General features: G+C 62.7%; 5 protein-coding genes across 17 annotated transcripts in view; 2 read left to right on the forward strand and 3 right to left on the reverse strand.

Annotated features, from left to right (window-relative positions):
• Positions 1-2,091: 2,091 nt before the first annotated feature.
• JSRP1 (junctional sarcoplasmic reticulum protein 1) lies at positions 2,092-5,987 on the forward strand. Of its 2 annotated transcripts, XM_059060368.2 has the most exons (7): positions 2,092-2,217; positions 3,136-3,288; positions 3,665-3,702; positions 3,848-3,950; positions 4,368-4,538; positions 5,232-5,323; positions 5,435-5,987. In XM_059060368.2, the coding sequence occupies exons 2-7, from the start codon at positions 3,171-3,173 to the stop codon at positions 5,894-5,896; spliced, it is 984 nt and encodes a 327-aa protein (XP_058916351.1). In that variant the 5' UTR covers positions 2,092-2,217; positions 3,136-3,170; the 3' UTR covers positions 5,897-5,987. The 2 variants fall into 2 exon arrangements, with proteins under 2 accessions (XP_058916351.1, XP_066889289.1); XM_067033188.1 differs by lacking the exon at positions 3,665-3,702 and having other exon boundaries at positions 2,138-2,217.
• Positions 5,988-6,184: 197 nt separating this feature from the next.
• On the reverse strand, positions 6,185-9,554 carry AMH (anti-Mullerian hormone). The gene is made up of 5 exons (XM_059060413.2): positions 8,484-9,554; positions 7,797-7,939; positions 7,475-7,583; positions 7,205-7,364; positions 6,185-7,119 (listed from the first exon to the last, which is right to left on the reverse strand). The coding sequence occupies exons 1-5, from the start codon at positions 8,938-8,940 to the stop codon at positions 6,261-6,263; spliced, it is 1,728 nt and encodes a 575-aa protein (XP_058916396.1). The 5' UTR covers positions 8,941-9,554; the 3' UTR covers positions 6,185-6,260.
• An 88-nt stretch (positions 9,555-9,642) lies between these two features.
• SF3A2 (splicing factor 3a subunit 2) lies at positions 9,643-21,134 on the reverse strand. The gene is made up of 9 exons (XM_059060336.2): positions 20,117-21,134; positions 15,245-15,409; positions 13,582-13,653; positions 12,775-12,821; positions 12,466-12,575; positions 11,445-11,494; positions 11,224-11,364; positions 10,676-10,744; positions 9,643-10,590 (listed from the first exon to the last, which is right to left on the reverse strand). Exons 2-9 carry the CDS (start codon positions 15,368-15,370, stop codon positions 9,769-9,771), a joined length of 1,437 nt encoding a protein of 478 aa, XP_058916319.1. The 5' UTR covers positions 15,371-15,409; positions 20,117-21,134; the 3' UTR covers positions 9,643-9,768.
• Positions 20,251-25,815, forward strand: PLEKHJ1 (pleckstrin homology domain containing J1). 3 transcript variants are annotated; one of them, XM_067033190.1, is made up of 7 exons: positions 20,278-20,866; positions 20,954-21,021; positions 21,212-21,278; positions 22,183-22,273; positions 22,350-22,413; positions 23,594-23,655; positions 25,103-25,815. In XM_067033190.1, exons 1-7 carry the CDS (start codon positions 20,773-20,775, stop codon positions 25,128-25,130), a joined length of 474 nt encoding a protein of 157 aa, XP_066889291.1. In that variant the 5' UTR covers positions 20,278-20,772; the 3' UTR covers positions 25,131-25,815. The 3 variants fall into 3 exon arrangements, with proteins under 3 accessions (XP_058916384.1, XP_066889291.1, XP_066889290.1); XM_059060401.2 differs by lacking the exons at positions 23,594-23,655; positions 25,103-25,815 and adding an exon at positions 22,522-23,097 and having other exon boundaries at positions 20,251-20,866; XM_067033189.1 differs by having other exon boundaries at positions 23,594-25,788.
• DOT1L (DOT1 like histone lysine methyltransferase) overlaps positions 23,641-26,538 on the reverse strand; it is a 57,402-nt gene continuing 54,504 nt past the window's right edge. For all 10 annotated transcript variants that reach the window (XM_067033182.1, XM_067033184.1, XM_059060306.2 and 7 more), the window contains one exon: positions 23,641-26,028. Coding sequence is in view for 2 of the 10 variants with exons in the window: in XM_067033187.1 (XP_066889288.1) it covers positions 26,021-26,028 (8 nt within the window). In the remaining 8 variants the exon portion in view is untranslated. The remainder of the gene's footprint in view (positions 26,029-26,538) is intronic.

The raw sequence follows: 26,538 nt of genomic DNA on the forward strand, positions 1-26,538 counted from the left end.
GTTTATGTGTATTTTACCACAATTAAAAATTAATGCATAAAAATCCACTGTGAACAGTATATCAACATTTTACAGGAAGACAGGATCTGAACCTGCACTAGACCAAATCTCGTCCTCTCCTCCTCCTAATCCCAGCCCTGTCAGATGCAAGTGAAGGAATACACATGAGGTGTCCCTCCACACACGGGAACATCACTCAGCCCTGAAAAGGGGTGAAGCCCTGACACTCGCTACAACCTGCATGGACCCTGAGAACAGGACGCTCAGTGAGAGAAGCCAGACGCGGAAGGACACACTGTGTGATTCCACTGATGGGAAACGGCCAGAACAGGCAGATCCACACACACAGAGAGTGGATACCTGGTTGCCAGGGCTGGGGATAGGTGGTGACTCTGATGGGGACAGGTTTCTTTTGGGGGTGATGGAATGTTCTGGAACTAGATAGAGATGATTGTGGCACAACTGTGGGAATGTACTAAATACCACTGCATTGTACACTTTACAGAGCGAATCGCACATGAACTGTATCTCAATAAGGCTGTTATTTAAGAAAATGACAAAGTAATTTCCAGTACAGCTCAGCTGGGCTGAGTGGTGTGTGTTTGATGATTGACTAAACAAAGGTGTGGATGGGTGACTAGGTGGGATGATACAAAAGCAGCCCACAATTGAACGTAAATTGGTGCAGACACTATGGAAAATGGTATGAAGGTTCCTCAAAAAACTAAAAATAGAGTTACTGTATGTTCCAGCAATCCCGCTCCTGGGCATATTTCCAGACAAAACTCTAATCCAAAGAGATACGTGAACCCCCTATATTCCTAGCATCACTATTCACAATAGCCAAGACATGGAAACAACCTAAATGTCCATCGACAGAGGAATGGATAAAGAACATGTGGTACATATATACAATAGAATACTACTCAGCCATAAAAAAGAATGAAATAATGCCATTTGCAGCAACATAGATACAACTAGAGATTATCATACTAAGTGAAGTCAGTTAGAGAAAGACAAATATATGATATCACATATACATGGAATCTAAAATATGACACAAATGAACTTATCTACGAAACAAATACAGAGTCACAGACATAGAGAACAGACTTGTGGTTGCCAAAGGGAAAAGGGGGGTGGGAGAGGGATGGATTGGTAGTTTGGGATTAGCAGATGCAAACTAGTATATATAGGATGGATAAACAACAAGGTCCTACCATAAAGCACAGGGAACTATATTCAATATTCTGTGATAAACCACAATGGAAAAGAACATGAAAAAGAATGTATATACGTATAACTGAGTCACTTTGCTGTACTGCACAAACTAACAGGGCTTCCCTGGTGGCGCAGTGGTTGAGAGTCCGCCTGCCGATGCAGGGGACGCGGGTTCGTGCCCCGGTCTGGGAGGATCCCACGTGCCGCGGAGCGGCTGGGCCCGTGAGCCATGGCCGCTGCGCCTGCGCGTCCGGAGCGGCTGGGCCCGTGAGCCATGGCCGCTGCGCCTGCGCGTCCGGAGCCTGTGCTCCGCAACGGGAGAGGCCACAGCAGTGAGAGGCCCGCGTATCGCACATTAAAAAAAAAAAAAGAAAGAAAGAAAAGAAACTAACACAACGTTGTAAATCAACTATACTTCAATTAAAAGAAAAAAACCCCAAACAGCTCACAGTTGAGCCTCACCGCCCCACTGGGAGGAAACGACCGCACTTTCCAGATGAGGAAACCAAGGCCTCCGAGCTGTGCCTGACCCGGGTCAGCCAGCAGAGCCTGGGCTCTTTTCGATGGTGTCATCCTCCTCGCTGAAGCCCTCCCTGATGGACCCCGGCTCCACAGGGATGAGGTTTTTTAGCTGCTCCTGAGCCCGTCACACAACAGGTGCTGATAAAGGGGAGGTGACCACGCTTTGTGGGTGCTCCCGCCCCCCCCCGGGGACCCTCTTTTCGGAGGCAGAGAGAGGAAGCAATGCTCCCAGAGTCACCGCAGCCAGCCTTGGCGGTGGCTTTGTGCTCATGGGGGCGGGGCCAGTCCCTGGCCCTGCTCCGAGGTGGGGATGTGCCCCAGCAGGGACCTCAGGCCGGCCCTCCTTCCACCCCCGCGGCGGCTGAGGAGCTGATTGGCCCACCTCGCGGCCTCCAGCCACCTGCTGCTGTCTGTCTTGGGGCCACCCTCCCCGTGCTCCATCCTGTCCACCAGGCCCAGCGTGGCAACAGCGGGGTAAGAGGGGCAGAGGTGGGGGTCCCTGGGATCTGGGAGGGCATCCCTGAGGTCCACGGGGGTCCCCGACTCCTGTGGCTGCCCACACACACCCTTAGGGGCACCCCCTGGCCCACTGGGCCCCTTCCCCACGGCCTGCTCTGGCCCCAGGGATGGGTCACACTAACGCTGGTGCCAGAGATCCTGGGGTCCCCAAAGAGCAGGGCTGTGGAAGCCAACAGATGGGTTTGGCTCCAGCTCTGCACAACCTCTGGCCCGCGGCTCCACCTCCAGCCTCAGTGTTTTCATCTGTCCTATGGGAGCAGAGGTGGCCAGAGGAGGCGGCGACCCCAGCGTTGGGGTCTGGAGGCCCGGGACCCCTGCCCCTGTCTGCCATGGCCAGAACCAGGCTGCTCCCGGCTGCTGGGGTGTGAGCTCCTACACCCAGGGTGGCTGGGGGGAGGCTGGGTGCCAGGAATAGGGGGTGAGGATGGTCCAAAGGGAGACCCCAGGGGGGCAAGGGCCTAGGAGGGGCTGGGCCCCACGTTGGCCTGTCCTGCTGGCCTCGGGCACTGGATAAAAATAGTCGCTGATCTCTGAGAACATGAGCCGACCCTGGGGCCGAGGGTTCCGGTTTGGGCTCTTTGCTCACCTCTGTGTGACCATGGCCAGAACCCAGCCCACTCTGGGCCCCAGCAGCCCAGCAGCCTGTCAGGAGGGGTCCTGAGGCAGGCCTGACGGGGGCAGGGAGAGTGCCTGGGGGAGGGCTGTGGCCATGCCCTGTGTGTGAAGCTCCCAAGGAAAGGTGGCTCCAGGCAGAGGGACAAGCAAGGCGGTGTGGGGAGGTAGGGAGCCCCCTTCTCCCCAGGTCAGGCCCAGGCCCAGGTCCATACCAGGGGCTCAGCAAATGCAGGTTGCCTCTTCCCCCTTCCCCCCAAGCCGGACTCTGGACCTGCTGCTTCTCAGACGTCTCCATGACAACCAGGGCCTTGGAGGAGTTGGATGGAGGCCTGGGCAGTTGCCAAGTGGACGAGGACCTCTCTGCACTTGCTGACCCCTGCCCAGGCCGGCCCCAGGAGGACAGGGCTCAAGGTAGCCAGGAGAGTACCACAGGATGAAGCCCACGCCCCCATCCTCCTGTCGAGCCAGGTGGCTCACCTTCAGGGACCAGGACTTGGCCTCCCACACTGGACCGACTTAAACCACGTCCCCCCATTTCCAACCTGTGTCCATTAGTGTGTCAGGGGTTTGTAAAGCGCCCAGAGAACACAGGTGCTGGGCCACACAGGTCAGGGTTTGAATCCCAGCTTGGCAGCGACGTGCTGTGTGCCTTTATGCAAGGCTGCCTCTGAGTCTGTCTGCTTTCTAATCTGCAAAACGGGAGCGGTCACCCAGCAGAACTGAGCGGAGGGTGGGATCAGCCCGGGGGTTTCCACGACCGTGACTGTCCCTCTTTTCCCGCCAACAGCAACATCCAGGCTGGCCGACTCCAGCAGCTGGCCCCGTGTGAGTAGCTGGGGCCCTGGGGTTTCAGCCCAGGGTGCCCCTAGAGTAGGGCACACGTTGGCCAAGGGGGTGCGTTTCTGCAGCCCATGGGAAGGGTTTGGTCTCCCTTAGGGAAACACCCAGGATGACACGTTACTCCCCACAGGATTCTCAGGAGCCGGCGGCTGAGGGCAGCACCACAGGCGGTGCGGATGCTTGGCCCGAGAAAACAGAAAAGGAGCCTGTGGCCAAAGTGGCCTCCGGACCTGGTAAGGAGAGGCTGAAAGCAGGAGCAAGTGGGTTTCCGGGAGGCAGGGGTGAGGTGGGGTGGGGGGGTGTGTGGACCAGCATGGGGGTGGGGGATCGGTCCTGGGCTGGGTCCTTGGATCTGGGGGGCAGGGTGATAGCGTTCATGGGGCTCCTGACTGGGGGGTGTCTGGGTGTCACAGGCCGTAACTCAGTGGGCCGTGGGAGCCTCTGCTCATTCATGATAACACCCGCATAGATGCCACTAAGCTTCAGCTAATTACCTTCTAGAATATTCTCGGCATCCCAGTGAAGCGGCCCATGCCTCAGGGCTTAGTTCCTCGGCCCAGGGCCGCACAGCCAGGCAGGGCAGAGCTGAGTTTAGCCGCGCGCGGGTCGGCCCCACGCGGCCTGCGCCCAGCCCGCCCATGCTCCCGCAGGCTTCCGGAGCTCCGCGCTGAAGAAGGCGCAGGCCGCGCCGCCCTCGGAGCCGCCGCCCACGCCCCCGGTCCTGAGCGAGGAGCTGCTCTGGGGACACCTGACGCTCAACAAGTGCCTGGTGCTCGCCTCGCTCGTGGCGCTGCTGGGCTCCGCCTTCCAGCTGTGCCGCGGTGAGCCGGCGCCGCAGCACGTGGTTACTCCCTCCCGGAGCGCGGACAGCCCAGGGGGCGGGTCTGTGCGCTCCCACTCTGGGCTGTGCGCGCCCCCTTCCCCCAGTATGGACCTTGTGAGTGAGGGGGGGGTGTTCTCCCGCCCCGTGCACTTTCTGCTCAGGGACAGACTGACCTTGTGTACTCCGACGGTCGCGACCGAGTCCCTCTATCCAGGACCAGCTTTGACCCCCGCCTCCCATAGACCTTAAGAGGAGCCCGGCCCCCCCAACCCCCAGCAAGGACCTCGGTGCACCTCCCTTCCCCGGTGACCCTCATCGCCCCGCGACTCTCACCCCGGGCCTTGCAGGCCCAGGATGGGCGTGCGCGCCCCCGTTCGGTACCGTGCCGCTTTCTCTGTGCGCCAGGGCGGGCGCTCCTGCGGCCCTCAGAGAAACGGGAGCATCCCTTTTGCAGCCTGAACGAGGGAGGTTTGAAGGGAAGGTCATCGCAGCAGCGGAGACTCGGAATCCCTTCCCAGGGCTCGGAGGGACCCAGCCCAGCCTCAGCGTACCCGGTGGGGTCCGGCTGGGCCCCCTTGCATGTTCCCAGGGAGAGGGGGCTCTGGGGGCAAGGGCGGGGATGGACGGTGCGCAGTGGTTGGTCCCCTGGGCCAGGCTGTTTCGCATCCCCTCCCCTCCCCTCCCCTCCCAGAGGCCGTGGCGGGGGAGGCGGAAGCCCCTGCGCCTGTCCCTGAGCCGTGGGTCCCGCCAAGCTCGGCCCTGAAGGAGCCAGCGTCACCCCTGGTAAGCACTTCCTCAAGTGACCTGTCAGTGGGGACTTCACTGGGGGAAGGGGCCTGGGCCGTGGAACCCTCCACCGACCTCACCACCCAACACTGTCCACCCGCGTTGCAGGCAAAGTCCATGGCCTGGGCCCCCCCACTGGGACCGCCCGAGCCCCCTGCGAAGGTAGAGGAAAGGGCCGCCGTTCCCAGGAGCAGCAGAGCTACAGGGAAGGACAAAGGGGAGTCTGAAGAGGTCGCTGAGGAGGAGCCCGTGCCGCTTGCCGACCGAGGGCCCAAGGAGAGGCGGAAGAAGGAGGAGAGGCTGAGAAAGGAGAGGCCCCGGAAGGAGAGGCCACAGAAGGAGGAGAGGCCGAGGAGGGAGAGACCCCGGAAAGAGGAGAGGCCGCGGGCTGCCGGGGAGGCCCTACCCCGACGCTGGGAGGCGCGCGAAAGGGGCCATCGGGCATGGGCAGGAGGGTCCGGAGACCCCGAGCATAGGAAGAGGCAGGCCTGGGCCTCCCCGCGGCGCCCCGATGAGGAGGACCGGCCTCCCGGCCGCCAGAAGCACCACGTGGGCAAGGGGCGGGACTGAGCCAGACCTGGGTCCTGCGCGGGGGTCCCTGAACCTCTGCTCGACCGCCCCACGGTTCCAGCAAATAAAGCGAGTGCTGTGGTCCCCCTCATCGCCTGCTCCTTTGTGCCCGGACCCCAGAACCTGCCTGGGGCCTGAGTGACAGGGATGGGGAGCTTTAGGCGGCTAGGGTGGGGCGGGGGCAGGGAGGCAGTGGAAGCCAACGGAGAGGACGCCGCCCTGCCCGCCAGAGGAGAAATGGGGGAAGGAGGCCTCCGTCTGTCCCCAGACATGCACGGACGCCCCGGCCGCGTGCTTTCTGGTCTTTATTGGGGGCGATGAAGGGGTCCGAATAAATATGGGCCGGCCGCGGGACGGCGCGGGGTCACCGGCAGCCGCACTCGGTGGCCACCATGTTGGGCACGTGGTGCGCGCTGATGCGCTCCTCGGACAGGCTGATGAGGAGCTTGCCGGCGTAGGCCGTGGGCACGCAGCAGGGCGGGCGCTCCAGAGCGGCGCCGCGGGCCTGCATCTTCAGCAGGAGCACCACGTGGTTGCCGTACCGCGGGTTGCGGTCCGATTGCGGCCAGCCGCACGCGCCCTGGCAGTTGTTGGCCTGGTACGTCTCCGGGATGAGCACCGAGCGCTCGGCGCGGAGGTCCACGCTCAGCTCGCGCAGCCCGCACGGCCCGTCGGTGGCCGCGGCGCCGGCGCTCCGCTGCGCCCGTGCCGACCCGCTCCGTTCCCGCCCGCGCCACTCGGCGCGCAAGCCCTGCAGCGCTTTCAGCAGCAGCAGTGCGCGCAGCGGGCCGCCGGGGCCGCCCGGGTCCCCCGGGCACAGCGCCAGTAGGCGTGCCAGCAGCGGGGTGGCGGCGGGCGGCAGCCCCGGGAGGCCGCGCAGTTCCGCGGCCGCCGCCTGAAGCTCGGCGGCCACCCGGCGCGCTAGGCCCGCGGCCCACAGCACGGACGCCGGACCCTGCAGTGGCGTGGGGACCCCGGGGTTGGCTGCCGTGGGCGGCAGCAGCAGCAGCAGCGGCTCCTCGCCGTCGAGCAGGCGTTCCAGCGCCGCGGGGTCCGACAGGTTGACCTGGCCCTGCGGGAAACCTGCCAGCGCGCCCGGGTCCAGGGCCAGACGCGCCGGCGAGGCTCGGGACGCGGGTCCCCGCAGCGCGCGCACCAGGCGCGTGAGCGTCTCCAGGAAGGGATCGGCGCTGGGCGGTGCCTCCTCGGGCTCTGGGGACGGCCTGGACGGCAGAGTGGGGGACCGTGAGGGCGCAAGGCTGCGCCGCCCCCCACTCCCCGCGCCCCCAGGCCCGGGCCCGCACGCACCTGGGCTGCGGGAAGGGCACCGAGTCCAGCCGGCCGTGCGCAGGCATCGGCGCGGGACCCCGCGGCGGCAGCAGGAGCAGCGCCGGGGTCATCCGTGTGAAGCAGCGGGAGTCGGCGCCGAACAGCAGCGCCTGCAGCTGGGCGGTGCTCAGTGGCGCACCTGCGAGGGGAGGCGCGTGCGCGGCGCTGCTTCAGCGCCGGGGGTCCGGGGGTCGAGGGCAGCCGCCCCACGCTCCGCCGCATCCCTGTCCCTGTCTGGGCGAGACCTACCGTTTCCGCGGCGCCGCAGGGTCAGGGCGAGCCCAGGCCCGCGCCAGGCCGCCTCGGGGCGTCCCACAACCAATGGCAGGTAGCTGGAGTCCTGGCTCAGGCAGAGGCTCTGCGGAAATGGGGGCTCAGCCAGGCAGTGGGTGCGCGGGACGCCAGCCCTGCTCTGCCTGCTGCCCTTAACATCCCTTCGAGATTCCAACCTGGGCACTTGCAGCCTTTTTGTTAAACCCAGTTAAAAAAATCAACAAAACCGTAACCCCTTCCTCGCCCTGAGCGAGGGCTCCTGGTGGCCCAGGGCCAGTCCCCTTCAACTCCCTGGTACCTGGGCGCCGGACAGCCCGGCCCCGGTGACGGTGACCTCCGGGCCAGGCCCTGGGTACAGCACCATCAGCGCCAGCTCTTCGGGCCTGGCTCCTCCAGGTGGAGGCTCCTGGAACCTCAGCGAGGGTGTCGGCTCCCACGTCACTGTGGCCAGGACAGCGGGGGAGGGGACGCCTGAGCCCCTCCCCCAAGCCTGTGCCACTCCTGCAGGAGAGCCCTCAACCCACCCCGAGCCCGGGGGAACCTAGCGGGAGAGGCTTGATGCCCCTGGACCCCACGTGTAGGGCTTCCTTGGGACACGGGTAGCCTGGGAGGAGTGACGGACAGTGGGGTGGAGCCCTTGGGGTCTCTCGGTCTGGGGATGTCCTGGGGGGAAGCCCTTCCAAGTAGTGGGTCTGAGGCCAGTGGTCCCTGGGGACAGGCCCCCTGGGCAGCCTGGTCGGGGAGTGGGGGGAGGGGCCCTCCTCTGCTGGACCTTCAGGCTGTGCTGGCCCTGCCTCCTGTGGCTCTCAGGTCGGCAGAGAAGGGACCCTCCCCAGGCACTGCAGGCGGACTTGTGGCCCCAGGCGGGGCAAAGATAAGGTCACCCACCTCTGTGGACATCAGCCTCCACTTCCCGAGGGGTCTCCCACCCCGGGGCACCAGAGCCGGCCCCCCACCCAGGCCCCCGGATTAGGGCCCCACGTACCTTCCTCCAAGTGTAGGACCACCAGCCGCCCTCCCCCAGGCCCCCCAAGCCACGCCTGCAGCCGCCGCAGATGGGGTAGGGCGGGCTGCCCGTCTCCAGGGGGGCAGACCGCAAAGGTGGCCAGGTCCCGGGGCCCCCAGTGGGCGCGCTGCACGGCCTCTAGGAAGGCCCGCTCGTAGCCACTCAGGGCCCCCACCACCCGCAGGGGAGCACTGCTCCTGTTGCCACCTCCATCCAGGGTCACCAGGCACAGGGGGTCTCCAGGGCTGCCTGGTGGCCAGACGCCGGGGGTTGGCCAGTCCCAGTCTTGGTAGAAGATGAGCCCTCCGCTGCCTGGGGTTGGCTCCCTGGGCATTGCCGGGGTGCTAGGGACCTCTCCCCTGAGGGTCCTGGCCCCCAGCAGGGCCCCCATTGCCGACAGCACCAGGGCCAGCTGAGAGAGAGGTGGACCCTGCATCGTGGGAGCTTGGAGGGGCTAGGCTGCCCCAGCTTATATGGGGGAGCAGGAATGTTTGTGCCAGAGGGCGGCCCCTATCTCCTTCAGGGATGTGACCTTGGGGGCCGGTGCCCGCCGTGAGCCCGGGCAGGCCGGCAGCCTTCTCAAAGCCCCTTCTGTTCCGGCCCCGCTGGCTATCTATCTTCTTCTCACCAGCGCTACAAAGTGTGGCCTGTGACCCATTTGTCAGACTGTCCTTGACGAGTTTTCCCCTTTGGAGCCGGGAGCAGGAATGTGAGCAGGGAGTGTGCGGCCCAAACGATCAACAATTTGAGGGGGTGGAGGGTGCTGGAGGAGGGCAGAGGTGCAGAGCCTCTGCCCCAAAGGAACACTGGGTAGGTGGGGGGCGGCCCCCCCCCCACGCCCACTGCATGCTCGCTCACCACGCCTTCGGGGCCCACAGAGACCCCCAAGGAGAGCCAGCAGCCTTTGCTCTGCTCTCCTCCCAGAGGACAACCCTAGACCCACTGCTGGCCAGCAGGGTCTGTCCTCACCCAGAAGCCTCCACGGCACAGCAACGCCAGCGGACAGCCCCTGGGGTCCTGGTGGGGCCCCGACCCTGAGCCACCCCCATAGGTGGCGGAGGGCAGCTGTGCGTGTTCACCCACAGCGAGCGGGTGCTTCCTGCCCGCCGGCCGGCCCACACAGCAGTGCACTCCAGGGTTAGCAGAGACTCTTTAATGGGCTCTGGGAACACGGCCCAGCCCTGTACAAAAGACTCAACTTCACTCGGGGCGAGGGGGAAACACAGGAAAACAAGGCCAGACTTGCTGGGACAGGGGTGGCTTTTCAGTTGGTGGGAGGAGGGGGAGGAATGTTCCCAGGGCCTTCGGAGGGCAGCGGGGGCCTCAGCATTGGGGGCATGGGAGTCGGGGGGTGCACCCCGGGATTTGAGGGGTGAACTCCAGGAGGCTGAGGATGGACCCCAGGAGCTGGAGGGTGGACCCCAGGAGCTGATGGGTGGACCCCAGGAGGTGGGGGGTGGACCCCAGGAGGCTGGGGGTGGATCCCGGGGGCTGGGGGGTGGACCCCGGGAGCTGGTGGATGGACCCCCGGGGCCTGGGGGTGAACTGCAGGAGCTGGTGGATGCACCCCTGGGGCCTGGGGGTGAACTGCAGGAGCTGGTGGGTGCACCCCTGGGGCCTGGGGGTGAACCCCAGCAGAAGGGGGAGGATGGACCCCGGGAGCTGGGGGGTGGACCCCTGGCGCTGGAGGGTGGACCCCCGGGGCTGGGGGATGGACCCCCGGAGCAGGGGGGTGGACCCCAGATGCTGGTGGGTGGCCTACTGGTGCCGGGGGGTGGACCCCAGGAGCTGGGGGGTGCACTCCAGACGCTGGGGGGTGGACCACTGGTGCTGGGGGGTGGACACCGGGAGCCGGTGGGGGCAGCTGAGGAGGGCCCGGGGGCCCTGAGGACGCAGGTCCACTGGGCGGCATGGGGGGCAGGGGCAGGCCTCCTGGTGGGGGCGGGGGCAACGACTCGGGCAGTGGCGGCCGAGGGGGCAAACCATTCATCAGCGGGGGTGGGGGCCGCTTCACCCCAGGAGGCCCAGCAGGGAGGCTCGGCGGGGCCGGTGGCTTCTCCATCTTAAAGTGGAACTGGAGGAAAAACTGGACAGAAAGGAGAGGCTGAGCACAGCCCCTGGGCCTTGGGCTGGGAGAAGGTTCGGAACTGCCTGGACCTGCAGTGACTCACCTGCTTAGTTTCCCGGTTCCAGTGAGTCCAAAACTTGCCTTCAGCCTTGTCAATCTCCCTGCTTGGCACCTGCGTGGAGTGGAACAGGGGGCAGAGACGGGCCTTCAGGACCACGAGACGGCCCGGCTGAGGAGGCCCTTCTGTGAAGGGACAGGGTCTAGCTTGGGGGTAGCGGAGTCGACTGACGTCCTTGCTCCACTGCTCAACAAACCTACAGCCCCGAGAAGTCGTGATCTATGCTTCCCCATTAATGTCCGTCTGGGGGCCAGATCCAGTCACGGACTCCATAACAGCCAAGAGCAGGGACACCCCCCTGCCGGGGCCGTGCCAGGGGTCTCTGCTTCTCGGCGGACACGCACCACGCATGCCCAGCCCCTGGCCCTTGCGCTGCCTCGCCCTCTGCCACCCCCTCAAGAAGCAGGGGCCCAGACGGATCCCCCCGGCGCTGGCAGGAGGGGGCATCCTGGAGCGGGCCAGAGGCCAGCTGCCCAGATGGAGCAGACTCCTCGGCCAGCTCCCCACCTCCCGGGGGTCCAGGGTGCTGCTACCTTGAAGGCGATGGTCTCGTAGGGCTCGGCGGCCATGAGCAGGTACTGCCAGCGCCGGTCCGGAGGCTCGATCCTCTGCTCGTAGGCAGACATGAAGCGGTGGCGGGGCATGATGCCCTCGGCGATCTCAGGGTAGTCGATCTGTGGGGACACGGCCGGGTGGCAGCACCACCTCTCAGGGGGCCCCTCCCCTCAGGACTGGGTCCCCAGCCTTTGCTCACCTGGAAGAGGAGGCTCTGCTGACCCATCTCCGTGTCCCTCTGCTTGGTCACTGCAACACAGGAGGTGTCAGGGCCAGCTAAGGGGCCCTGAGGCTGGCCTACCACCACCCACAAACAGGAGAGCAGGCCTGCGGGTGGTCACCTGGCTGCGGAAGCACAAGAGCCATCCACAGCTGGATGGGCACCACCCAGGGCTGGGAAGGCTGCACCCCGGGTGCCATCTGCCCCAGATCACATGGGTGGTGGTGGCGGTGGGAGGGAGGCCTCCCCACTGCCCGCACCCCCGACCTGGGGAGCACCGAGTGTGAGGGTTGAGACTGTGCCCCCACTTCTGGGAGAGGGTGCCCACTGCCAGAGCTCTGCGACTTTGGGCTGCTTTCTACACGGGTGCTCAGTGTCTCCCCGCTACACCCAGGAAGACGCCAGATGGCCTGGACTGGCCGAAAAGCCTGTGGTGGCCTCCCCTGGGGGATGGTGCCACCCCTGTCCTGGCTCACCAAGCAGGCCCACCCCAGGGTCTTTGCACGCCATGTCCCGAAATGCCAGCCACACGCAGGATGTCCCCACCTTACCAGGACACCTACCAGGTGGCCTGCCTTCCCCTGACCCAGCAGCACGGTCCCCTGTATCCCCTGTACTCCAACCGGGCCACTTGACTGGCTTTCCGAACCAGGTAACACAGGCGTGCTGCACACGCAGACCCTCCCCCTCCCCTTCCTTTCTCCTCAGGTGAAGAAGAGGCAGCACCCAGTTCCGAGGTCAGAGGAAAGAACCACACCAGGGCCTGCAGTCACGTCACATAAGCTCACCCACCCTTGCTAGGAGCGTAAAGAATGACGACAGGCACAGACGGGACACCAGCCTCCCTGCCCCTCCTCCGGCATGTGTGTGAAAGTTCACGGCGGGAAGGCGGGTCCCGGCCCCCAGGGAAGCGAGTGGAGACACTCCCCAGAGGCGGATGGTGTGGGTGTGGGTGTGGGTGGGTGAGGGGTTGCCCGCCAAGGCCACAGAGCATCCTTACCTTTGTAGCCTGGGCGGCCGATCTTCACGAACTTCTTCACCTCCACCTTGACCTTCTCTGGCGCCGGCTGGGCGGGGGCCTCCTTGGCCTCCTTGGCTGCTCGCCGGGCCCTGCAGGCGGGATGGACATGGTGCTGAGGCCCCTCCACACAGGCCACCAAGGCCACAGGCCCAGGTGCCAGGAGTGCCACCCCCCCGCCCTGCCCCAGCCAGCCTTGGAGCTTCGAGGTCAGGGGGGATGGGGGTCAAGTGAGGTGACAGCTCTGGTGGGGGTGAGCGCCGGGCATGGGAAGGGGCGCGAGGTACTCACAAGTTGGTTTGATGCTTTTTCCCTTGGGTGTGCGCGAGGTAACTCCCCTAGAACGGGAGAGAGACGCACAGCTCAGGACAAAGCAAGCGGGGAGGTGCCGGTAGGCACCCGATCGCTGCTGAGTAGACGAGCGCTAGTGGGTCTGCACACAAGGGAACGAGACCCTCCAAAGCGGGAGGTGAGGTGGACCTCCGGCAGGTGCGACGCGGGCAGTCTCGCAGCTGCTGGGGTGCATTGTGGGCTGTGGACACTTGGAAGTGGTGGGGAAACCCGGGAGCGATCATGTCCCGTGATTCCACCTCCACAACGCCCCAGGGATGAGACACACGAATCGGTGGTTCTCACCCGGGGGGCGGCCGAGGGCGTGGTTTCTGACCCCCGGGCACAACAGGCCCAGGATGGTCCTGCCCGGAAGATGAGCAGCCCCAGGGCCGCGGGGAGACCCTCCCGTATCAGGATGTTCAATTCAGCGCTGCCATCTGGGGCGAGGAACCACCGGAAACAAAGCGTGTCCTCCACACGAGAAAAGGGACAAAGGGACCTACTCGTGCCAGGAGAGGGGCCCAGCGCAAGGGAGCATCAGACTCTCGCCTGCTTCAAAGGCACAAACTAGAGCCACACCGGCTAGACTTCACGACCCTGATCCTGACATGGAACGTCCCAGGGTGTCCCCACGTTCCCAGATACACATCTGTGGCAACGGTGCCACTGGTACTGAAGGAAATGGACAAAGGAAATGGACGGAAGGACTCGGTGAGTCCACAGCAGCGCACGTGGGGCGGGGCAGGGGCGGGGGCGGGGCCGCACCTCATTGTTGTGCAACGTCAGGCACAACTTGCACTCGTAGGAGCCCAGATGGTTCTTCATGAAATACGGGTCCTGTGGAGGAAGCACACTTGTTACATGGTGGGAGGGGCCCCACACACGAGAGAAGCACGGCTGCCCCTGGCAGGCGCTGAGAGGGCACCACTCCCTTCCAGGCAAATGCTCGCAGCAGGGGGGGGGGCGGTCAGAGGACAAGCAGGAGCCCCCAAGGCAGCACTGCGGCCCCTGGGAACCCTTAGCACCGCAGAGTCCACTGGGTGGGGACGGGGCTGGGGCTGACCACGCGCCCCTGCAGCAAGCTCCGGGGAGGGGTCCTCCGGGAGCCCCGGCCCCATGTCCTCAGCAGCCTGGGGTCCAGGAGGCAGAGCCGAAACAGCACCACCACTCATCCATCTCCACGGCGCAGACAGGGCTCTGTGGCCGAGCAGGCCAGCACTCCTCGTGCCGCAGCACAGCCGGACGCGGGCAGAGGAGAAGCAAGCAGGCCAACCCGAGGCCCTAGGGGACCCCATCTCTGCACATCCCGTGAGTGGGTCAGGGGCTCCAGGGACAACTGGTGACCACCCAAGAGGCGCAGAGCAGACGGCAGGGGTTCAGGTCCCAACTCCACCGCCCAGAGACTGTGTCGTCACTTGGCGATGACAATCCCACCCCCAAGTCTGTTTCCTCATCTGGAAAATGGGGAGAGTAACAGAACTGACCTCCCAGGCCAGGCCTGCGAGGGGCTTTGGGTGTGCCCAGCACACGGTGAGGGCTGCACACACCCCAGGGCGTTTCCAAGTCTAAGAGGACCCATACACTGAACACCAAGGGGCACATTGAGGGCAACTCTGCCTCCAGGGTCCACTGGGCAATGTCTGGGGACGCCAGTGGTCGTCACGAGTTGGGAGGCTCCTGGCATCAAGTGTGGAGGTGAGGGTGCTGCTCCACACCCCACGGCGCCCGTGATGGCCCCCAGGGAATGACCCGGCCGGCCACACGTCCAAACTGAGAAATCCTTCGTCAGTTATTCGCGAAAATCGTGAGTCTGCTCCCTGCTCACACTGGACGCCAGGATAAATCCCCGACGCTCAGCTGGTGTAAACCAGGGTGGCCCCCCAGCATCTGTATCACCTCCCCTCCCTGCCACTCAGGTGTGGACTGAAATGTGTGCAGCATCCCAGGACCGCAGAGGTCAGGCGGCCACGGAACCCAGTGCCCTGGGGTCAGTGGAATCCCTAACCCCGGGGTCTCACCAGAGGTGATTCCACCCCCCAAGGGACACTGAGCGACACATGGGGACACCTGTGGCCGCTGTGACCGGGGAGCTCCTGGCACCTGGCGCGGGGGCAGGGCGGGGACTGCTGCTGCACACCCCGAAGCGCCCGGGGGGGCCCACATACGTGTCCCCAGGGCCGAGGCGGAGGCCTGTCTCCCTACAGCTCTGTACGGATAAGCTGCTGTCCTTCGCTGCCCACGGTGCCATCAGGGTCCCCACCGCCGGAGACTCCCCCCACCTCTGGTTAAGTATAGCTTCCTGCGGTAACAGACCCTTCAAACGTGGGGCTACAACCAGCAGCCAGCCTCTGGTGGAAGCTGAGAGCTGCCACTCCAGGTGAAGCTCCCTGGTGCGGGGCGGGCACAGGCGGTGGGAGGGCGCTTGTACCTTGTTGATGTCGATGGTCTCCAGGGCCAGCTGCCGGAGGCGCTCCCTGCGGTCCCGGTTGCTCTCAGAGGAGGAGGCCACGCCCCCGCTCCCGGTCTTGCCACCGGGGCGATGCTGGAAGTCCATGGTGAGGACCCTGGGGCTCTACCAGACCAGAGGGGAAACCTGTGGAGGCCAAGGGGCGGCTGTGAGGCTGCGCAGGACGCCTCGCCCTCCTGGTTCAGCCTCATCCCCAGCCCCGCTCTCGCTGCCCTCAGCCCCGTGCCCAGGCTTCACCAAGTCTCTTCCAGTGGCCGAGGGTCCACGATGGGCCACGCACATGGAAATGAGGAAGAAGGAGAAACAGGGCATCTCCAGGTGACCTTGGGGGTGGACTGAGGAAGTCCCCCCAGCCTGAGGAGTGCAAAGGCCCAAGGACCCGAAATGGCAAAGGGCAAAATGAGACCAAGCTCTCAGTAGTTAGTCTCACCACCTCCAGGAAGCCTCCCCAGACCGCCCAAGCCCATGCTGTTCACTCCCTCCTCTCAATTCCCTTTCTGATTGTCTTACACTTACTTCTCGCAGCCTAAATTCTGCTTCTCTGGCTCAGCTCTATGTTTGCTGAAAACAAGAAACACACCTACCCACCTATCCCCCCCACCCCCCGCAACTGCCTAACGCACAAGATGTTCACAGCTCGTTCGCAGCTGAGGAAGGCTCTCCAGAGCCCTTGATGTCTCTTCCAGCCCAGCCACTGTTTCCCACCCTCCTTCAGGCTCAGCTCAGACCCAACCTCCAGGTACCTCTCTCTCACCTTACACTCCATTTCCCACGGGTCAATATTGGCCCCAGGCCCCTGGTATCTCGTCTCCGTTGGGGTAAATTCACAGGGATGGGGCCCAGGAGTGAATATGACCCCCGCCAAAGATGTCCCTATCTCAATCCCAGGGGTTCCTGGACGTGTCACCTCACGGGGCAGAGGAGGATTTGCAGGTGGGGTTCAGTTAAGGCCCGAGACGGGGAGGACCCTGGATTCCCCGAGGGGCCTAGTGTCATCACAGGGTCCTTATAAGAAGGAGGTGGGAGGGTCAGAGGCAGAAAGAGACGGGAGATGCTACACTGCTGGCTGTGAGAATGGAGGATGGGCCGCGAGCCAGGGATGCAGCACCTCTGGAAGCTGGAAAGGCAGGAATCGATACTCCCCTGGAGCCTCCGAAAGGAATAAATCTCACTGAGACTCACGTTGAACTTCTGATCTCCAGAGCTGCATCATGAACTTAGGTCGTTTAAGCCACTAGGTCTGTGACGGTTTCCTGCACCAACCACAGGAAACTAACAGTCCAGGCACCAGCCAGCTGTGCCATCGATCCGCAGTGTGACTTGATGAGTTTACAAAAACCTCACATATGGTGACCAGTGGGGTGACCTAGTTGGCTGCAGAATCCCAGGACTAGACTTTTTATTTCACGCCAAGTCCACCCAGAGCCACCAGCTGGTAAAGGCAAAACACTAACAGAGCCAAGAGTTCCAGTCAGTTTGTGGGGAGCCCAGTTTCTTCTTAAGCAGCCAGAACAAGCTCTTGTTCTAGCTGGGAGTACGTGCCACAGGTGTCGCGAAAACACCTGTGGAGAGCATCTGACTGGCTCAGGAAACCCAAACGCAAACAAATACTTAATCACTCACCACGTTACAGTGAATGCCAGTACCTATCAGACTGAGATGAGGCCAGGGTGAAAAGGGGGCAGGTCCATCAAAACCCACCAGCTTCGGCTCCCCTGGTGGCGCAGTGGTTGAGAATCCGCCTGCCAATGCAGGGGACACGGGTATGTGCCCTGGTCCGGGAAGATCCCACATGCCGCGGAGCGGCTGGGCCCGTGAGCCATGGCCACTGAGCCTGTGCTCCGCAACGGGAGAGGCCACAACAGTGAGAGGCCCGCGTACCACCGAAAAAACAAAACAAAACAAAACAAAAACCCCACCAGCTGGGACTTCCCTGCTGGTGCAGTGGTTAAGAATCTGCCTGCCAATGCAAGGAACATGGGTTCGAGCCGTGGTCTGGGAAGATCCCACATGCCGTGGAGCAACTAAGCCTGTGCACCACAGCTACTGAGCCTGCGCTCTAGAGCCCAAGAGCCACAACTACTGAGCCTGAGAGCCACAACTACTGAAGCCCGCACACCTAGAGCCCGCGTGCCACAACTACTGAAGCCCATGCGCCTAGAGCCTGTGTTCTGCAACAAGAGAAGCCACCGCAATGAGAAGCCCATGCACCGCAACGAAGGGTAGCCCCTGCTTGCTGCAACTAGAGAAAGCCCGCGCAGCAACGAAGACCTGATGCAGCCCCCCCCCAAAAAAAAACCAAAAAAACAAAAAACCCACCCGCTGAGCAGCAAACAACACCCCTTCCCCTGGTCTGTGTCCAGCAGGCAGGAGACCCAGCTGGTGCTCCCAGTCCAGGGGAGATCAGGAGTCTTTTCTGGGAAGAGAGTACCAGAGACAGTATTCTCAGACACTGACAGTTGCCCCCCCCCCCACACTTCCCAAACCCCAGTACTCCAGCACTCTGCCAGGCCCACTGAGCTCACTAGATGAGAAGCACCGATCTCCACGCAGACTGGCAACTTAACATAAACAGATGCAAAGAAACACGTGTATCAGAGAAAAAAGAAACCTGGTGGAAACGTCAATAGAAGATGTTAACGTCCTCCCGGATGACAGGAGACGTTACCACATCGTGAAACTAGAACAGGTGCCAAAAGTGAGCACAGTGAATTAAAACCAGACGAACCCTGGGACTTCCCTGGTGGTCCAGTGGGTAAGACTCTGCGCTCCCAATGCACCGGACCTGGGTTCCATCCCTGGTCGGGGAACTAGATCCCACATGCTGCAACTAAGAGTCCCCATGCCACAACTAAGACCTGGTGCAGCCTAAATAAATAAACAAATAAAGTTAAACAAATAAACCCTTTAAAAGCAAATATGTGATGAACTTGACAAAACAATGAATACGAGAGCTTGAAGGTAAGAGTCAAAAAAAGCTTTCATAATGAAAAACAGGAAAATGCACAATGATAACAACAACAATAGCAGAATAACAAGAGGCAAAAAAAGAACCTAAAAATTCCGGACTAGAAACAGAACGAAACGTGGACACACTACTATATTTAACATAGATAACCATGGCTTCCCTGGCGGCGCAGTGGTTAAGAATCCGCCTGCCAATGCAGGGGACATGGATTCGAGCCCTGGACCAGGAAGATCCCACATGCCGCGGAGCAGCTGAGCCCATGCGCCACAACTACTGAGCCTGCGCTCTAGGGCCCACAAACCACAACTACTGAGCCCGTGAGCCACAACTACTGAAGCCTGCGCACCTAGAGCCCGTGTTCCGCAACTATAGAAGCCGCCGCAACAAAGAGTAGCCCCCGCTCGCCACAACTAGAGAAAGCCCGCGCGCAGCAACGAAGACGCAATGCAGCCAAAATAAATAAAACAAATAACTTTATTCAAAAAAAGAAAATAATAATCAATACGGACCTCCTGCATAAAATACAGGGAACTCTGCTCAATGCTCTGCAATAACCTATATGTGAAAAAAAACTGAAAAAGAGTGGACACATGTACGTGTATAAATCACTTTGCTGTACGCCTGAAACGAACACGATGTTGTAAATCAACTACAGACCCACATAAAATAACAACTAAGAAGAACAAACGTGGAGAATGTCATCAAAGGAATGACCTATGAAATAAAAGAAAATATCCCAGGACTGAAAAGACCTAATCTTCAGACGAATACAAAGAAAAACACTCTCAAACGAACAAACCATGAAATTTCACAGCACTAATGAAAACCTAAAGTTTCTACTAGACAGAAAGAAAATCAGAAACAAGAGGTCGGAAACCAGAACGGGACGAGACCCTTCAGAAAAACACGGAACTCCTCAGACGGGCAATGCTTTCACAGTTCCCACCAGGGGCTTTTGATCTGGAACTTTACACCCACACTTCTGATTGTGAGGGTAAATAAAGCAGTTTTCAGCTAACCAAGAGCTCAATATAAACAAATGAGTCGACTTCTTCAAAAGCTACCTGATGAGCTCTGATGGAAAAAAGAAAGGGGAGTAGATGGTCCCACTGAAAACAAGCCAGCCCAGGGGAGCCCGGACAGCAGGTTCTAGGACAGCTACTCAGCTGCAAGGTGGGGCTCCAGTCCCGACCGGAGGAGGAGGATGCCAGCTTTGAGAGGGAAGTTTCTACGGGGGAAAGGAAAAAAGGCATCCATTTGTTTCAACCTGTGGGAAAACACAACCGCTAGGCGTGTGAGGTGAAAACGCTTTGAGTACAAAGGTTTAACAACAAAGAAAAACAGACGAATAGGAAAACTGAAACAGTTAATGAGCTTTGGTGGGCAGGAGGGAAAATGGTACAAGAAACCTAGACTGACAAGCTGGGAAGTCACTTAACCTCGGGGCTTCGCTTGCGAAACGGGCCCAGCTAACGGGCTCTGGTGGCCTCGGGCGTGGTGCCAGGCGCTCCGCCTCCAGACCTCCTTTTCTACTCGGTGGGTCTAGAACTGGGGCCGCCGTCACCCCTATCCAGGTGAGTCCCGGACCACAGAGCCAGCAAGCCAACGAACGAGTCCCCGGGCGCAGGGAAGGCGCCCCGGACCACGGGAGCCGCCACCCGACCCGACCCGACCCAACGGGCCTTTGCAGCCTGAGCTCCTAGAGGGCGGGGGTGCGGGAGGTCGGGCCTGCCCAGCGCCGGGCGCGGACGGGGAGCCGGCGCCCGCCCCCAGCCCGCGCCCCCGCCGAGGCGCCCCTCGCCCACTCCCCTCCAGGGAGCCCCTCGCGGTCGCTGCCCTAGCCCCGCGCGGCTCTTAACTCTCACCCACAGACGCACTGCCCTCGCCTGTCCGGCCGCCACCTTTGCCGCCGCGCCGACTTCGTTCTGCACATGCGCGCCGCGGGCTAAGGAAGCACTTCCGAGGGCAGGCGGGGCGGGGTCTTCCGTGTGCGCATGCCCGGCCCGCCCAGCGGCGCGGGCTAGACGCTTCGGAGGCTGGAGGAAAGCAGGCAGCAGGGAGTGCAGGCCGGAAGCCGAAGCGCGCGTGCGCACCGGCTCTCAATGGCCTTTCGGTCGACTAAACTCGCGCGGAGCCAGCTCTCGCGGGATAGCGAGTTGCTTCTCGTCTCCCGCTCCCGTCCGCCTGTTCCCTTGAGTACTGGGCGCTATCGGTCGGGGGGGGTGCTTTATTGTTTCACCCCGGGTCCACCTTGTTGCCTGGTTACATGACAACGTCCATCTCGCCTACTGCCCCGTGCGCCCCGCGAGGGCTCTACTCCGCCCCGGCGGCCCCCGGGACGCTTCTGCCAATCGCCGGTGTGGGACAGGCTGAGCGGCCCGGGAGCGCGCAGGCGTGGTAGCTCCGGCCGCGCTTCCGGGACGACGCCGTGGGACTCTTTTGGCGCCGGCAGCGGCGCGAGAGGGGACGGCGGCCCGGAGGGCGCGGCCCAGCGCTCCGCGTTCTGGGTCTCAGCGGCGCCATGCGCTATAACGAGAAGGAGCTGCAGGCGCTGTCCCGGCAGCCGGCCGAGATGGCAGCCGAGCTGGGCATGCGGGGCCCCAAGAAGGGCAGCGGTGAGCGGCCCGGGGCGCCGGAGCGGGCGGTCGGGGGGCGGGGGTGGGCAGCCGCGGAACCCGCGCGAGCCCGCCTTATTCCCGCAGTGGTGAAACGTCGGCTGGTGAAGCTGGTGGTCAACTTCCTCTTCTACTTCCGGACGGACGAGGCGGAGGTAGGGCGGCGGGGAGGGTCGGGGCGGGGTTTGGGGGTCGGGGTCGGAGTCCGGGTCCGGGTCCGGGTCCGGGTCCGGATACGGAGTTGGGGGGTGAGGCGGCAGTTGGAGGGCGGGGTCTGGAGTCGGGGGCGGAGCGGGGGGCAGGCAAGTTCCCGGCGCCCGCCCCCATGCGTCTGTCTGCTCTTAGCCCGTCGGAGCCCTGCTGCTGGAGCATTGCAGAGTCACTCAGGAAGAGCCCAGCGGCTTCTCCATCAGTGAGTGTGGCCTGGGGCGAGGCTACTTGACCCCGTCCCGCCCCGCTCCAGCCCGGCGCGGCCTCGCCTGAGTCCCCAGAGGCTGAGTCCAGTGTCCTGGGCAAGCCCCACTCGCGCTGGCTCCCCCGGGTGGGGGGCCCAGGCCGAGCGCACTACCCCAGAAGCCGCCCTTGTCTTGTTGGGGAGCGCTGCCCTCTCGGGGTGCCTCCTCTGTAACTGTTTTATTTCTCCTGCGATCAGGGCCGTGTGCTGGGGGACTGGGAGGATTCTCCTGGGTCGTCTTGAGAGGGTGGGGTCTGCAGGCGAAGACGGAGCTTCTAACTAGTCTTTTGGGGAGGCTGCAAGAAGAGTGCCACAGACTGGGGGGCTTAAACAGCAGAAATTTATTTCTCCCAGTTCTGGGGGGCAAGAAGTGTGACATCAAAAGTGTTGGCATGGCTGGTTCCTTCTGAAGAAGAATCTGCCCCCATGATCTTTCTCCTGGCTTCTGGGGGGTCGCTGGCGACCGTTTTCACTCCATCTCTGCCTTTCCTTTTCATGGGATCTTCTCCCTTGTGTGGTCGTGTCCAGGTCTCACTTTTCTTAAGAACACCAGTCCTATTGGATTAGAGGTTCACCCTAGTGCAGCGTGACCTCAGTTTAACTGCTTTTAACTACTTAGACCTGCAGTGATTCCACATCCAGATAGATTCATAGTCTTGGGAAATGTCTCATGTTTTAAGACTGGAACATACATCTTTTGGGGGACACAGTTCGACCGACACCCAGCTGTTGGGAAGCAGTGGGCCCAGGCAGGCCGGGGCTGGAAAGGGGACAGTCATGGACAATGGCAAGAGGAAGTTGAGGGCTGGGTGGCGGGGAGGTGGGAGCGAGCGGGGACAGATGGGGGCTACTCCCTCCGCAGGCTTCCTAGAGGACCCAGAGAGGAAGTATCACTTTGAATGCTGCAGTGAGGAGCAGTGTCAGGAATGGATGGCTGCTCTGCGTCGAGCCAGGTGGGGTGCGGCCGCCTTGGGGGCCTGGGGCAGGGATGGGGCAGGCCCTGTGGACTCACGCCACGCTCCTCCCCAGTTACGAGTTCATGCGGAGGAGCCTCATCTTCTACCGGAACGAGATCCAGAAGATGACTGGCAAGGTGTGCGTGGGTGCAGGGGTGGGAGGTGGGTGTCTTCTGGGCCCAGGCTCATGCCGTTCCCCCCCTCCCCCCTCCCCCCCGGGCCCCCGCCATCGTCCACCCACACAGGATCCCCTGGAGCAGTTCGGCATATCTGAGGAGGCCAGGTTCCAGCTGAGCGGCCTGAAGGCATGAGTCTGGGTGTGGGGCTCCTCAGCTTTCCTGCTGGGGACTGGATGAACCCTCCCTGGGTCCCGGGTTTCCTGGCCAAGCCTGGATTTGCCGTGGGAGGTGTCTTGGTTTAAAGATTTTAAAAGCCTCAGGGCCCGCAGGGGCTGCCTTTTTGAAGAAACAACCCAGCAAGCCCCTTCTGGATGCACTGGGTCCCACTGGACTGGTTTGGTACCTCAGTGCCACATGCTGCTGCCAGGGGACAGGTGTCCCCTCCCAGGAGCTGTGCCTGGCCCCTTGGGTGCGTCCATCCAGGCCTGGCAGGTGCCTGAGGCTGGTGCGACTCTCCTGCCCCGTGCAGGCTGAATGTACAACATTAGATGATGCTGTGAAGGGCGTGGGCCCACGCTGGGGCCGCTGTGAATTCTTCCTGCTGAAGGGGTAGGCCCCGGCCGGACGCCTCTGGGCAGAGCTGGAAGGTGCGCCTTCGGGGTGGCCAGTTTGTTCTGTTCAAATAAAGGTACCTCTTTTTCACATGGGACGGCGATGCAGTGAATGCAGAAGGGCCTCTGTCCTCCGCAGGCTGCCGGTCCCGCAGGGCCACAGCGGGGGGCCCTGAGGGAAGTGAGGCCCCGCCCACGTTCAAGGTTTAAGTGCCCAGTAGGAACAGAGGAGAGGAGGCCTAGAGCCCAGAGCCAAGAAAGGCAGGGAGGCTGGGGCCCAGCCCACAGGGCCTCTGGGGCTCACAGGCCTCCCTCGGAGTGCAGGCGGGACTTCGCGAAGGGTTTTGTTGGTGTTGTGAAAAGTAGCCAAGCAGTCGGTTTCAGTTGGTCAAGAAGGAAGCCCAGCCTGGGTGGGCCTGATCTAGTCCGGTGTCGGCCCTCAAGGAGGGGCTGGGCCTCTGTGTGGTGGGGCTGTCTGCTGTGGTCACAGGGCCTGCCTTCCGGAGCAGGTGGGGCTTCTGCTCGGAGTGGCCGTCCTCCCCAACTGGGGATGGTGATCACGGCCCGGGACCCTCTTTGCGCTCCAGGACCTTGCTGTGTCACGGTCGGGAAGAAACGCTGCCACCAGACCAGGTTCAAGTGAAAACAGGTATTTTATTACAGCGTCTAGAGGTGGAAACGCAGTGCAGTGGGGTTCCCTTGGGAAGAGGGGGTGGAGCCAGCGCCCCAACTGAAACACAGGCTACCAGAACAAGAAAGCAAAGCCCGTCTGTGTTACAAACCAAGGCAGGGGTGCGAGAGCCAGCGTGGATGGATGTGTAAATGAGAACAAACAGTCCTAACTGTAGACGGGCCGGCTGGCAGGATAAATAAGGGCGGGGGGGGGGGTCTTAAATAGGTCACGATTCATAGCTGAACAGAGGACGCGTCCCCTGACCGGAGGCTGTCCTAGTTGTTAGGTTTTCCTGAGCAAAGCGACGGCAGCCGTCAGATCTGGAGCGCCCGCGTCGGCAGCAGCGGTGGGGCTCCCGCAGGGCCTCTCCCCACGCACACCAGCCGGCGCCCTACTCCCGTGGCTGGCGGCAGCGGCGGCGCTCAGGCTGGGACCGTAGGGTGGGTGTGGAGAGGCCGAGCTTGGCCCCGCTGTGGGGCAGGCCCCGCGCGGGTCGTCTGTCCCCTGGTGCCTGCGTGTGCCTGCGGAGGACAGATGCAGCGTGGTGGTCCTCCCGAAGTGACGCAGTGTTTGTGTACAGTGTCCTTTGTTCACATGGGGGCTCCGCTGGCAGCGCCACAGCTTTCTCGGGAGCCCTGTGTTCCTGACACGGGGAGGGGAGCCTCTTGGGAGAGGCCGGGGGCCGGGGGTCAGGACAGCACCGTTGGGCACTAGGAGCACCGACCTGGGGGGAAGGGGGCAGGGCGGGCGGTCACAGGAGGAAGGCTGTGTCTCTAGCCTGACTGCTGCCCCGCACGGTGTAGAGGTGGCTGCAGGCAGCACACTGGTCTGCTCTGACCCTTGTGGCCTGCGTCCCGGAGGGCCTCGGCCACCACACTGACCCCGCTCGCGGGCAGGCAGAGGGCCCATGGTGTCCACCCGTGAAGGGTGTGTGGAGTCGGCCAGGGAAGGCTCACGTTAGGCCGCCACACAGAGGCACCCCTCCCGCGCTCCTTGACGGGTGCCGCCTGGGGGGCAAGCACCTGAGGATGGGGCTCCGACTGCCCACGCTCAGCCCTCGCTGGGGCACCTACCTTGGGTCCGGGCCCCCTGTCAGCACCTTTGGCCGATGTCGGCCCTTCCGGGGGACCCAGAGCGTCTCGGGAGGCACACAGACAACACGGCTCCACCCAGGGGCCCAGGACCGGTCACAGGTGCTGTGCTCGAGGGACTGAGAGCCCTAGCGGCCACCTCGGAGCCTCAGGGAGCAGCCCTCCTGCCCGGCCTCCCCCAGCGCATCCCTTCCCGAGCACCGCCGTGGCCGCTCGGGTGGGGCGGGTGTCACCCCAGTGGGGTTGGCAGGCGCGCCCTGGGCCAGCGCTGCTGTGCACTTGAACAGACGGGAGGGTTTCCCCTCACTTTCCTTTCTTCCTTTTCTCTTTAGTTTACTGTGTATTCGTCATACAGTCTAAAAATAAATGAAGTCCGTCTATGGAATTTATAAATTTTCATCACCTCTCTATAAAATACTGTCACCTGTCAGCGTGACTCCCCTGTAGACACAGCAGGCACCCACGACTAACCCGCCTGCGTCCCTGGCCACCACAGGAGCCGACCCTGCAGCAGGGGGCTGCGGCGTGAGCCCAGGGCGAGCGCAGACGTACAAAAGTAAATGCACCTGTCACACGAGCGAGCCAGGCAGGCAGGCAGCAGAGTTGGGTACCAGACCCTCCTCACAAGCACCACTGAGGACGGGTCCCCTCCTCGAGGCTCCGCCACCGCAGCCTTGCCGCACAGGACCGCCATTCCGATGCCAAAGGCGCCATCCCGAGGGCTGAGCCGAGGCCGTTCACAGTGATGGCGGGGTGGGCCTCCGGAGACGCCGCCTTTGGTATGGGAAGAGCGGCAGGAATGAACACACCAGGCGCTCGGGCCTGGCGTTGGCGTGGTCAACCTCGAGAGTCAGCACCAAGAGCACGTGGAGGCGCGAGCCTGGCGACGAGATAGCACCGGGCCAGCTGGTGGCGTCTCCGCGGTGGGCCGGTCCTTCGGCGATGTCTTTACATATATTCTCTCATATATATAGTATCTACATCTCTCGATAGGTTGCCTTCACGACTTCGGTGGAATAAAATAAGTCAAAATTGTTTATACTTTTAAAAAAACGATAAATACTTTATCTAAAACTATCGACAGTACAGGCTGGAGCCAGGCCCCAGCGCGCCGTCTCCGCAGCTCTGCGCGGCGCTGATTCACAGTAGAGCCTGTCCTCTGGCCTCCGTCCGTCCTCGCCGTCCTGCGGGGGGCCCCGCGCCGCCAGCCCGCCCCATCCTTGCATAGTCTCGCGGTTGAGGTAGAAATCCTAGTTACCTGCGGACACGGTGCGGGAGGAAAGGCAGCATAGCGTTAGCCTCGCGCCCAGACGAGCCCATCGCACCCCCAGGCCAGGGCGCCAGAGCCACCGACGGATGGACGGACGGACGACAGACGGCAGACGTGGTGGTGGCAGCACCCTGAGCCACGCCTCTGGGCCCCGTCAGAGGCAGGAGATCCTGTCCCCAGGCCCTTCCAGTGCGTGTGGGGCGCTGGCTGGGTCCTGGCCTCCCCTCCTCCCCGGGAGACCCTCCCCGGGCCCCACGCCAGGCAGTGCTCCAGGACAAGCCTGCCCGCCCCAGGAGTGAGGCCGGCGCGGCCAGGATGGCAGGCAGGCAGCGTCCCCTGTGGGCCCGGCCCTCGACCTCCCCGTGCACATCTGCCCTCTCCAAGCTCCTCTGACAGCGCGAGGCCACTGCAGGCTGAGCCGCCCTACCTTCTGGGGTTTTCCAACAACCGAGGCACAGCCCATCCCCAGGCCTCGGGTAAGGCTGTCCGCTGACCACC

The sequence above is a fragment of the Kogia breviceps genome, chromosome 4 (genome assembly GCF_026419965.1).
Source record: "Kogia breviceps isolate mKogBre1 chromosome 4, mKogBre1 haplotype 1, whole genome shotgun sequence".
NCBI classification, from domain to species: domain Eukaryota; kingdom Metazoa; phylum Chordata; class Mammalia; order Artiodactyla; family Physeteridae; genus Kogia; species Kogia breviceps.

Bases quoted from the DNA above. Each gene is read 5' to 3' on its own strand.
- AMH (XM_059060413.2), bottom strand. From the start codon at position 8,940: ATGCAGGGTCCACCTCTCTCTCAGCTGGCCCTGGTGCTGTCGGCAATG. The intron at 7,584-7,796 runs GTACCAGGGAGT...CCATTTCCGCAG, and splicing joins CCGGGCTGTCCGGCGCCCAG to AGCCTCTGCCTGAGCCAGGA. The intron at 7,120-7,204 runs GTGCGTGCGGGC...TCTGCCGTCCAG, and splicing joins GTGCCCTTCCCGCAGCCCAG to GCCGTCCCCAGAGCCCGAGG.
- SF3A2 (XM_059060336.2), bottom strand. From the start codon at position 15,370: ATGGACTTCCAGCATCGCCCCGGTGGCAAGACCGGGAGCGGGGGCGTG. The intron at 12,822-13,581 runs GTGCGGCCCCGC...CTCCCGTTCTAG, and splicing joins TGACGTTGCACAACAATGAG to GGGAGTTACCTCGCGCACAC. The intron at 10,745-11,223 runs GTAGCAGCACCC...CACTCCACGCAG, and splicing joins ACGAGACCATCGCCTTCAAG to GTGCCAAGCAGGGAGATTGA.
- JSRP1 (XM_059060368.2), top strand. From the start codon at position 3,171: ATGACAACCAGGGCCTTGGAGGAGTTGGATGGAGGCCTGGGCAGTTGC. The intron at 3,703-3,847 runs GTGAGTAGCTGG...TACTCCCCACAG, and splicing joins ACTCCAGCAGCTGGCCCCGT to GATTCTCAGGAGCCGGCGGC. The intron at 4,539-5,231 runs GTGAGCCGGCGC...CTCCCCTCCCAG, and splicing joins CGCCTTCCAGCTGTGCCGCG to AGGCCGTGGCGGGGGAGGCG.
- PLEKHJ1 (XM_067033189.1), top strand. From the start codon at position 20,773: ATGCGCTATAACGAGAAGGAGCTGCAGGCGCTGTCCCGGCAGCCGGCC. The intron at 21,279-22,182 runs GTGAGTGTGGCC...CTCCCTCCGCAG, and splicing joins GCCCAGCGGCTTCTCCATCA to GCTTCCTAGAGGACCCAGAG. The intron at 22,274-22,349 runs GTGGGGTGCGGC...GCTCCTCCCCAG, and splicing joins GCTGCTCTGCGTCGAGCCAG to TTACGAGTTCATGCGGAGGA.